The sequence below is a fragment of the Centruroides vittatus genome, unplaced genomic scaffold (assembly GCF_030686945.1).
Source record: "Centruroides vittatus isolate TY-2023 unplaced genomic scaffold, ASM3068694v2 contig_453, whole genome shotgun sequence".
NCBI classification, from domain to species: domain Eukaryota; kingdom Metazoa; phylum Arthropoda; class Arachnida; order Scorpiones; family Buthidae; genus Centruroides; species Centruroides vittatus.
Window position 1 is genome coordinate 147,287 of NW_027122249.1, and position 12,551 is coordinate 159,837.

The 12,551-nt window shown below is 27.5% G+C and overlaps 1 protein-coding gene across 4 annotated transcripts in view; it reads right to left on the reverse strand.

Annotated features, from left to right (window-relative positions):
* The window catches only part of LOC136977287 (dual specificity calcium/calmodulin-dependent 3',5'-cyclic nucleotide phosphodiesterase 1A-like), a 44,942-nt gene extending 35,975 nt beyond the window's left edge, over window positions 1-8,967 (reverse strand). For 2 of the 4 annotated variants that reach the window (XM_067272754.1, XM_067272752.1), the window contains exon 1: window positions 8,477-8,965. In XM_067272754.1, coding sequence (XP_067128855.1) covers window positions 8,477-8,945 — 469 coding nt within the window. In that variant the 5' untranslated portion in view covers window positions 8,946-8,965. Of the gene's footprint in view, window positions 1-8,476 lie in introns of all 4 variants that reach the window. The other 2 variants (XM_067272753.1, XM_067272755.1) reach the window with 2 other exon arrangements.
* Between the last annotated feature and the right edge of the window lie 3,584 nt (window positions 8,968-12,551).

The following is a 12,551-nucleotide window of genomic DNA, read 5'->3' on the forward strand; positions in this document are numbered from 1 at the left end:
GTAATGATTCATAACAATTTTTTAATTAAAACGGCGACAAAGATATATGGATATGTTCTTCGCATCAAGAAATTTCCTCACTTCAATTATAAAACATCGAATTTCATCAGGTTATAGAGGAAACTATCAAACATTTATCGTAGATGAAAACAGCTTTCGGCACCAACAATCAATGTATAAATATATCTAATGCTACTCTAATCACATTCGGACGTAATAGCGACACCTTACTGAGAATATTAGAATATCAATAACGGTAAACGAAATAATAATATGTACATACAGTACATCAGATGAAAGTTTTATTACGTAAGAACTTTCTTTCAAATAAAATATATACTTTACAACGACAAGAAAATGATAAATAGTAATGAAATATATATATTTCATTCCTACTATAAATATTTATAATGCAAACTTGCACAGCCATGTTAGTATTTTCTTAACAGAAAAGTAAAAATTCATGAAGTAAAAAGTATATATTATTATATAAGTTTGATAATATATTAATACGGTGTTTTTTTATTTTATTTTTTTACAATCATTCTATCTTATAAAAATAACATTTATTTATTTTGTAAGTCATTCTTACGTTTTATAATAACTTAAATATGCAAGTAAATAACACTCGTATGAATATTTAGTTTCTTTATAAAGAAAATTAAAATATATCTATCTAATTCACGCGTAATTACTGTAATTCTAATCATTTTTTTTACAATTACAAGAGTGCCGCTGCAAAAAAAAAAAATTATTTAGAGGACCCCATAGGTTATCAAATATTTACAATTTATTATTTTTCCTTTCCCAAGATGTTATTAATCAATCACCTACCTATATCCACCATTGTCTACATAATCTTTATTTTGATTAGGAGCAAATGGTTTTCAACTTATCGAGAGATGTTTGGGATATTTATTGTAATGAAACGTAACAATGGTTTATATTTTTATCCCTTGTGTATCGTAAGTTTCTATAGTCGTTACACGCGTTGAAATACAGAAAAACAAGATACGATTTATTGTCGAAATAACTTCATTTGGTATTGTTTTTTCTTTTATTAAGAAGCTTGTTTCTTTATAACTTCATTTCTAATTCTTATACAGAAGCTTATTTAGGTGTCGTAAATCTACGTTTTTATAACCATGCAAATAATTAAAAGATTGAAGCTCTACTTAACTACAATCTTTATATATTATTCTAATGAAAATCGAGATCTGATGCAGTAACTTTATTTAATTTTTCCAGTGATAAAAGACTCGAAAAATTAAATAAAGCTGCTGCATGCCTTTTTCAGAATAATACATAAAGGAGAAATACTCTATTTTTTTTTTTTTTTTTTTTTTTTTTTTTTTTTTTTACAACTGAAATAACGTATGTATTAAATATATAAATATTATTACTTATTTTAAAACGAAATGTCTGGATATAAGTATATTTTGAAGTTCATTTAAGATTTAATGATGTTTCTCTACACAATTTCCTTTTTTGGATTTATCAAAATATTTTCTAGAAAATTGATACTGAACCGAATGTTCTACAGAAGAAAAATATATATAATTATAAATATACCCACGTATTTCTTTAATTTATTTATGAAATTCTATATAACTGCATTATATTCTAGGTTAAAGATTTAATTAAATTATTATTCTAATCAATTATTGATTAAAATTTATCATTACATCATAATTTTTCGAATTATAAATTATTTTACAAGGAAAAGTGCCGTTAAAGAGTGCTTTTGAATTATTAAAAAGACTGCATCTCAATAAGAACATTAGTGAAATTAACTACGCTTATTACAAATACAGTTTATATAGGTTAAGTATCGGGAAATACAAGATGAAATTTTTAATACATCCATTGACACATTTAAATTGTAAATAAAATAATTATTTTATAAAATTGAGAAACTTTCCGCAGAATATTAAATGTTATTTTTTTTTGTCCCCCGTGTATTTTTCATTTTTTTTTTACGTCCAAAACATTTGTATAATAAATTTCATCATTAATTTTTAAACGAAAGTAGAAAAAATAAAGAAGAAAGCATTGTTAAAAAGCTTCGTTACCGTACTTCATTCTTTAATCTGCTATTTTTAATCTGCTATTTTTTTTTGTTGTTGTTAAGAAAGAGGGAAAAAAATACTTGGAACAAGTTTAAAGCTTAAAAGGTTTATTTTTAATCTCAAGTACTTCTTAATAATTGGTTTAAATTAAAGTAAATTTAATATATATATATATTTTTTTTTCTTTACAAGACTGAACAAGTTTAACGTCTTTCTCCCGACTAAAATATATAAGTTTATAAGACCCATATACAATAAAAAAGAAAAGAAAAAAATGCAGCAATAGTAAAAATGACATTCTTTCGAAAGAGCGAACAAAATTGAATTGATACCAGACAGGTTTTTTTCCTTTTTTATCTTGTATTTTAAACCATACAATTTTTATCGAATATTAGAATGGGCTCACTCAAACAAAATTTTAACTACGAGAGAGGGAGAAAGTAAATTTTACCACAGAACAACCTAATAATAGATTCGGAAATCCAAACAACCTGGAGCTTAACTATTCATTTATTCTTTTCATCTGCGGTTGTTATTCAATCGAATAAAAACCTTTTTTTTTCAATTCTAAAGATTATGAAATTATCGTAAAATACTTATATATATATATATATATATATATATACATCATCGTAGGATAATTTTCGTTCATTTTTAATATGATTGTTTGGTTAAACAAGATTAAATCCTTTATAACTAAAAAAGTAAGTAATTAAAACCCATTATTATATAATTAAACTTTATTAAAATATATTAATAATTTTATGAATATTTTTGTTTTAAAACTTTAAAATATAGTAACTGTTTAATTAAATAAATTATTGAGAAATGACAATTATTATAATTTAATTTCTTCTATTGTTTAAATACTTATTTAGAATTCAAAGATATAATTTTCGTCCGAATAAAGTAATTTCGATAGAGAAAAAAGTTTGAAAAATTTATAAATTCCCATTGGAAGAACCGTTTTAAAGTTACAAATGAGAGAAAAAAAAGTTACAAATGAGGAATAATTAATGATCATTATGATAATCTAATTTGAAATTTCGATTTAAATTTCTATTATCAAAATTAACCGCAACTAAATGATAAATTTAATTAATGAAAATAATTAAAATTCGAATAAACTAAAGCTTCTTATTCAAATATAAACATTACAATTCTGTTAATTTGTTGTTCGATTTATAAGCAAACGTTCAATTCAAATGGAAATGATTACTCATAGCAAACTTCTATATAAAATTGTATCAAATTTCAAACAAACGTAGTTTATTCTAATATATTTTTAAAAACGCAATTTTTACGATAAATAGTCTATTAAAATTTTTCCCGATATAAAGAAATATCGTAATTTCAAGTTTGCAAACTGTCCACTCTGTATAAATATTCTGGAAAATCGTAATACAGGAGGAAAAAAAATGGGGAAACGATTGTAATTTTTATTCTTCATCCCGCCTAAAGGCAAAATCTATAGGAGGAGGATGGAGATGAAAATGCTTTTCAAAACTTCTACTAAGCAATCAGTTAGAATAAAGCCATTTCGTCATAGTCCAATATTGTAAATAACCCGAGTTGTTCTAGATTCTGTGATTTTACAAAACAAACATCAATATTCAGTCAACAGCGACTGATGATGTTTCTGTTGTTATACGAACGTAATCATTGTTATAATCTATCCTCAGGCGTCAAAAAATTTTTGTATATTATTATCATACATTTTTCATGAGTTTGATGAATATAATTAAGAAATAAAGCACTGTATGTCGGCCTTTTCGGTTTGTTTACAAGTTAATAATCGTTTTTCTTTTATGAATGAAAATATAAACCGCTGAAATTAGTTACGAACTCTCGCAATTAAAACTTTCTTTTATAAAAAAATAAGCTGTTTTGAGTTTAGATTTTGAGGACGAACTTGATATTCAGTTGGAGTGAAATTTGCATATCTTGTTCCATTACGATAAATGTAGAACAGCAGTTCTTTTAGGAATTACATTAGCTTCTTTTATCCTAAATATTCTGAATGCATTTAAATTCGATTTGTTTGTAAACACAAAAACTTGTGCTTAACTTAATAAAAGTGATTAATACTCTTCGACAATACTCAAAGAAAAAAGGGGGATTTTAACAATCTCCTTTCGAAGATTATAAATTCTTTGAATGACTTAATTTATATTTAATTAAATGAAACGAAATTATAGGGAAGAGGAACACCATTTGTTCTTCAATTATAAAAATTCATTTATATATTGTACAAGTTAAGAAATAATCATCACTGTAATATTTATTATTAAAATATATATATATATATATATATATTAAATAATAAGTATTTATGTTTAATGGAAGTAAAAACAGGATGATAGTTCATGATCTGGTGTCGCCATTCATCTCATTTAACGCATTTAATCTAATCTTCTGCTCTCGTCTTTACTTGTACAATATATGATACTTGCAGGCACGAATAAATCAGACTTGTGTGGTTAAAAGCAAATGATTTATTTTGTATTCTTTGATGTTCCTTTTGCTTTCTTTTCTTCTGTCTCTTATACATTCGCCTAATACTTCAGAAGTCTTTTGACTGGTGAAGCCATGATGACACTCGAGCCCATAACTCTGATTTTTATTTTCTAGATGCTATCCTTTGTATGAACGGTTATTTTATCCCGACTATTTCTGTTATTATAGAAAACAGATAATAAATAAAGTTCTACCGTATTTCATTCCCTCTGTTCTATAAGTAATTATTATAACATATTAAGAAATCTCTTAAAATAATATTAACGTGTTTTAGTTTTAATTATCATTGTATAGGGAAGAACACATTCTAATAAGTAAGTATGAGTAAGAAAATAGAGTTTTCAATATAATTACTGCAAATAATGTTAAAATTTAATTAATTTACTTTAAAATTTTCCAGAAAGAATTATATTTCATATAAATTTTAATTCATATGAAATATGATTCTCGTTATATTAATTAATGATTGTCGAGAGAATGCGGCATTGTCTTCGTTATTCGATTAGAGATTTAAAATACACATAATATTAATATAAAAAAAAAGAATTAGGCTTATTTAAATCGTATTAGTTATAATATCTTTACCAAGTAATCTTATAATCTTATAATCATGTAGAACACATAATTATACTCTAAAAATTCTAATATATTTTGAAAATTATTCGTTTTTTTCTAATATAAAGACATCATTTTCAAATAAAAACTCTCTATATAATACAGAAAAAAATGAATATTAGATAATTATACTAGAGGATATAACTGCGATCTTATCAGTTTATAATTAATAAACATCCTGAACGTGTAAATAAACTAATTAAACTTGTATTTCATTCAGTTTCAGGCACTTCTATTGTCATCGTCATTGTAATTAGGGATCTACACTATTTTTTTTTAATACTATAGCTTAAATATCAGGTGACGAAGATGAAAACGAAAATAATAGAACTAAAGGAACATTAAATATGTCACTATAGTTTAAAGAATATAATGGGGAATTTGCTGATGACATAGGTAACATATGGATGAATTCATTGACACTATCATAAACAATTCTCGTTCTATCGTTCCATTAATAATTAGCCGAAATGCCATATTAGGATTATTGAACTAAAATTCATTTACATTGATTTTTGTTGAAAAATATCATTTTAATTATAACATATAGATGAATGTAAATGAATTAAAATTAAGCGCACGTACCTGTACAACATCATTTTCTAAAAGAGAACGATGCGGAATGACGTAGTTTTCATCTTTAATATTTGTTCCAGTAAAATTTCATCCTGACTTATCATCAATTCATAATTCGAAGCGCTGACGATAGCATTTATTATACTTTAAAAATCATTCAAATGTCACAATACTAACCTCGAATCAAGGAATAACTATATATTTCATTACAATATATTTTTCATTTCTATCGTTGTAAATAACTTATTAAGTAACCGAGAGAGAGAGAATATCATCTAATTATTTTATCATAAAAATAACACAGAAACGTTAGTGAATATCAAACACGTGACTAAACAATACAGACAACCCACGTCATTTCAATATATCAATCCCGTACGTGATCTTCCTTTAATTAAATTATTAAATTGCGTAATAAATAATAATCGAATCTATCGAGAAATTTTTCGTATAAAGAAGAATTTTAACGTGTTATATTTTATACTTATTGTACGTTAAATCTTACTAAACGAGACCAATATGGGATGCTGATTTTTGAATTTAAACGCCAATTCAACTTTAAAAACACAGGGAGAAAATTTATAAATTATTCATTAAATGGACAGGTTTGTCGAGATGATAATTCTCTTATCCAGTTTTAATTATAAATCGTACAAAAAGGGGTGTTTTTTTTAATTTCTGACGTAACAGAAATTATTACTGTCGTTTTTATCTGAAAGGGATTTTTTTTCTTTTTCATTTCCTTTGTATCGTTCTTTTCTTCCGCTACTTTTGACATTCGAGGAAGTAAAGTGACGAATGGCGTGATAACAAAACGGAACTAGCTGTTAATAGTCTTTCCTCTATCATTTTAGATCACACAATACGTTAAAAAACGTATCCTTTACTTCAATAAATTCCTAATTTTTTGGGTGCCCGAAATCGAGATTTTTCGCCCCTTTGCATTAACAGTAGTTACTAAGATTGACTGAATTAAGTCTACTTCATATTCATGAAATGAATATTTTCTAACTTTCTTCTTTTTAATATCTTTTTTAAAACTTAAATTTAATTATATAATGTTCATTTTATTAAGTTAATAAATAATTTTATTATTATTTTTATTTTTATTTTTAAATTATGGTAAATTTAAGTTGGCCTTTTCATCAAATGTCTACGTCTGAGAAATGCCATCTTGTGATGCTTGTTGAAGGATGACAAACGGCGATTGGAAATGAACGAAATGAGGAACTCAACTTACTCGAAGAAGTCGATATTCCTACTTCCAAGGAGAAAATGTATATTGGAAGATATTAAAGAAAGAACGATCTTGGTCTGATGATATATGACACCTCCCCGGGCGACTAATGTTGGATAAGACTATATTAATCAAGTTTGGACAACAATTCCACACCTTCTTTTAGGTATTTAAACACCGATTTTTTTTTTTTAAATTCGGTTTGATCGTTTAATTCATTAATTGCCAATTATATAATAAAGCGCTCTTCTGTTCAACTGATATTGTCAACTTATATTTTATCGATTTTTTCCCCTCTGTTTTACAGAAATATAAAGACCGAAATGTAAAAGTGATGATACATTTATAACATCATGCAAACAAAACACATTCGATGTCAAAAACACTAAAATTTTCAATCACTCAAATCTTTGGAAGTAAAGTATGTACGTCTTTTACATAACTTATACCGTCGATAGTGTTTAGAATATAGTCCATAAAAGTCAAAATTATACATATTCTATAGTGGAAAGATAGGCCCTATATAAACTATTTTTTCTTCTTTTCTTCCAGGAATTCTGAAATCTGCTTTTATTCCACTTTCCTTTCTTTTACGGGAAAGAATTTAGGTTTAAATAAGAACGATAAGGTCTTCTTTTTTTATTTTTATTTTTATCAAGTTATGTTTTATGTATTTGCGGAAATCCCTGCTTGAGAGAGATTGAAGACGGTGCTCGACCTCTATTTATAGCAGCAAATCCAATCGAAGGATTTCGTCTAGCCGTCACATGACCCGAGGAAACTAAACACGCATTAGTTACATTAAAAGTTCATAAAACAGGAAAACGTATGATAATTAAACACTACTAATATCATGCAGGTGAGTTCCGATTCGATCCGGAGTATCTATCGATCGTTAACGCTTTGATGATATAAATAATTGTAGGAATAAAACGTTAAGAAAACTGCTATGTTAGAAAGTATCCTAAGGGATTTGGATCAATCGATGTTCCCGATCAAACTACCGAGGCCGACATGCAACTTGCACATTTTCCACATCAAGTCTCGAACTACCTAGAAACGGAATTAATTTCCGTTCTTCAGGAACGTCACTTTCTACAATGGTACTTTCTCATTGTTGTTATTATCTCTTAATGATTTTAAAAATATTAACGAATTTCGTCCCAATTCTAATTAAGAGAGTTACGTAAGTTAGATTTCCTCAGTGTTTTCATAGAAACTTATTTTACCAACTAATGAAATTCTTTATAAATAATCTATGCAGAAATCAATAAACGGAAGAGAAATTATATTAATAGAACGAAAGTCAATTATAAACGCTAGTACATCGATCTTTAAATTTGGATTAAAAGAAAAATCGTTAGAGGATAATTGAAAACTTCAATAGATCACACTCTATAATCGAGGACGAAAAATAAAAAGAATTATTCGAATTATTTATTATAAAGTAAAAATTGCAAACCTTTCTTTTGATACATGGTCCATTTTCTGTTCTTTATGACAATTTTGTCATCCAAATTGGTTTTTAAGTGCAATTTCTCTTCTTTCAGTAATTGAATAGGTTTTCCATTGAGTTCCTCAGATAATTCTTTCCATAATTCGCCCTTCTTGTCCGTGATGGTCACGTCCGTCCAGATATTGTCCCACAATACGTGCTGTCCACTTCTGATGAAACAACAAAGACCACAAGACGTCGAAGACGGTCCCCACGCTTCTACTGTTCGGTGACAATGATGATTATGAAGGCATCGACCGTACGACACGATGGTGCTTAAAACTCCATAATTGGTTCCTACTCCGTTATAACAATCTCTTACGTCTTGCCGTCGACTTTTTTTCTTTTTCCTTCTCGTATTAATAGATATAACTGGTCGACTCCTAGGAGATATCTTATCTCGATCTTTTCTTCTAACGCAGATGATCGATCCCATCGTAGAAACAATACTTCATCTCCTAAAAAAACAATTCAAAAATCAAATTATTTATATATAAAAATAAATCTTTACTGCTTTCAATAAATATACCTAACGGAATGTTCTCATTAAAATTTTTATATTTGCCGACACGGTTTCTTTTTTTTCCTTATCGGATACCGTTTTTCTAGTGGTTTCTATGAAAGAGCAGATGATCTAATCTTAACAAGTTGAAAGCCTTGGTGGATAAAAAAACAGAAAGAGACACTAAGTTCTCTTCTTTCTATATCATTCTTGCCAATATTTGCCCAATTATAGACACGTCAACGACAGTTCAACCAATTATTCTATCGAGATACGAATTAACCCAGACTCGGAGAGGAGAAGGCGTTTCTGCTTCGTACCCTCTAACTTACCTGTAGCGTGAGTGGACGATGTAGCACGAGCTAAGAAGTTTAACCTTTAAAATGCCCTTGTACTAGTCTTTCAGATAATCTCGCAGAAGAGTTGTTCATTCGAAATTCTACATATGGAAGAAGATTCCGATCGATAGCTAATAATAAATATATTCTATTCTCCTTCACAATCTGAAATTTTCATTGATTTTTTAAATTATTAAATAATCATAAAAATTAATTCTTTCGCATTAATCTCTTGACTAAACTAATGGAAATTCCTTCCTTCTTTAAATTAAAATTATAAAATAATTGCTTCTGGAAGAGAAACTTTCGTCTTTTGAAAGAGAAGAGAATAGATTCACTTTCTAAATGGAGTCGAGATATGATATTGCGAGTGGTCTCGAATATTCCAAGAAGAATACAACGGTGCTATACAAACAGAGTTTCCTATATAACGTGTTCTTGAAGCTTTCCTTAAAGAGTTTTCATAATTTTCCAGAGAATAAAACATTTAAAAATTACTTTTTTATATAGCTTATCGATGCAAAAAGTTTCTACAATAACAATTTTGTAAATATAACATCGGAAACAAGAGGAGAAACAGAAGTAATCTGATCATAACGAAAACACTAGAATGTATTATTAGATAAACACTAACGAACGATAAAATATAGATAATTATAATTTTTATAAACCCGATAAAAAAAATTCTATATACCTTATCTTTTTCAAATTATTTTACATCATTAATCTACCGAAGCGTATAAGAAAGTATGCAGGAAACAAATAATATGGCGACTAACTGACTGGATAATGACAAACAGTTATGAGATTAATTCTTTATAAATTACTTCTTAAATAATTAATTCTCGAGTCTTAATTACTTTCCCATTTTTTAAAAATATTTATGCGTTAATTTTAAACTTGTAAGATATTTTCGCTAAGTCATTCATTAGTAATTTAAGCGTTCAAAGTACAGAAATGAAGCTTTAATACAGTTTTGTTTTATTATATTTTATTTTTAAAAGTAGGAAATAAATTATTTAATAATATTGTTAATTTATTACAGTTTGATAATAACTTAAGGCAAAATTCATTTAAAAACGTCAACATTTTTAATTACTTTTCTAGAAATAAGCCTATAATCGTTCAAAAATTGTTCCTTTCATTACAGGAAAAAGGGGTTAATTAATTTTTATCCTATCCTGAAATATTAAATGAAATAGATGCCAACACACACATACACACAGAGAATTTTTTTTCTTTACATTTTTTGGGTGCAAGGGTCTCAAAACGTCGAGATTTTCAAAAGACCCGGAGACAGTACAATACTTTTCCGTGTTATGTTATAACAGCCCACAATAGAAGAATGGATAATGCCACTGAAGACTGGTATTGGTCGTGAGTTCGTGCCTCGCTAACGTGCTGGCCACATGAAATCCTCCGGATTTTCTTCATCTAAATAGGGGCTAATTTCCCATTCTTTACTATACACTTAACATTTTATTTATTTACAAATCGAGCTCTAGATAATTGCCTAGTTTGATTAGGCTTAAATATCTCCCTAACACTAATTAATTAGGCTATGGGAGTCACTAGTTTGGAGCGAATCCTTGAAAGTTTAACATCTCGAGCATCCTTTGAGTCTTTGACGAATTAAATTAAAAGTGATCATCATTTGAATTGAAATTTCAAAAAAATACCATTAAGAATATTTTATTTTGATGTTTTATCCAGCTTTATTTTGTTTATATTCAAATCAATTTATAATATCCTTTTATGTAACGTCTACAGAAATCGGAATAATATTCCTTTATGACCTTTCAAACAAAATGTTTCGTGTTTATTGTCTAAGGATTCGAATATTTTGACTTTTTATAGCAAACGTAGCTTATACAATTCTAAATTTATATGTGGTATGCCGTTGCTAGTACTAACAAAATCGGATGTTCCCGCAGCAACTTGAATTTCAAGTACAGGATGGATTTTTGCCCGTGACAACTTAACCCTGGGGATTTGTAACAACAGCCTCCAATCTTCTCCTTCTTTTACTTACACAATACTAGATGACTTATTTTATTCATTTCCATCGCGATAACACTAATATTTAATTCGGAAATGTAAACATTAATAATGATAATTAAATGTATATAAATTGAATATTCCGTGTAATTTCAGAAATAGCTCGAGGAAGACAACAAATTCCGTAAACCCAGATAAAATAAAATTATATAAATTGTTATATGTAGGTTAATATATTCAATAAAATTTTATACGGTATTTTCTCATAATAAAAGATGAGTAAAGGATATTATTTCGGCGAAAGAACTTTAAGCCGGGTGTTATTGATGGAAGGGGTCTTATAGCTCGATGTTTATAACGTAAACAAATGAATATTTATGAATATGTTCCATTAACCTCTTTCTTTTCTTCCAAACTTCATTCCTTTGTTTATTAGAAATAGGGGCCTACATTCCAAATATTTCTAAATCGATATTACGAATGATTTCAAAAACAACCCATATAAAATTCTTTTTCCGATCGGAAGAGATCCAAATCGATATAAATAAAGAACTGTTTCTCTAAACTAGGACTTAAGAATTCGCCGAAAATTGAACACGATCCAAAAATCGAAACGAAAAACAATGTACTGTACAGCAATTGTAATTAAATTTAATTTTGTACAATTCTCGGGCAAATCACTGATAGAAATATAAAGATTTATCATATAAATTTGACATTCTTAGATAGATTTTAAATCAAAATTTTGACGAAAGCTAATCTCGTAATCTTAGAATGAATTAAAATAGATGGCAGAAGTAAGAGAAAATCGATAGAATTATCGAGTGCCAACCTCGTTTTACATTTCTAATTTTGGAGTTTTTATGGTTATTATCGAGTTAGTGATATTGTTTTTCTTTTTTTTTTTTAATCTCTTAAAATATTTTCTTTAAAAATATATTTTAAAATTCAGTGTCGAGGAGATGGGAAAAAATGATAAAAAAAAATCGATCTCATTTACATCTTTCTAGAAGCATATTTCGCTTCCACAAATTGTAACTCACAGTCTGTGAAAGGCAGAATTTATCACGATGATGCGTAAGTAATAATTATTTCATTCGGTTGAACTGCACAGTTGAAAAGATTGCCACCAAATACAAAATACGAAGTAGATTTAGGCCTATATACTCCATCTTTTACTTGAAAACACGTTGGAAATCGGTAT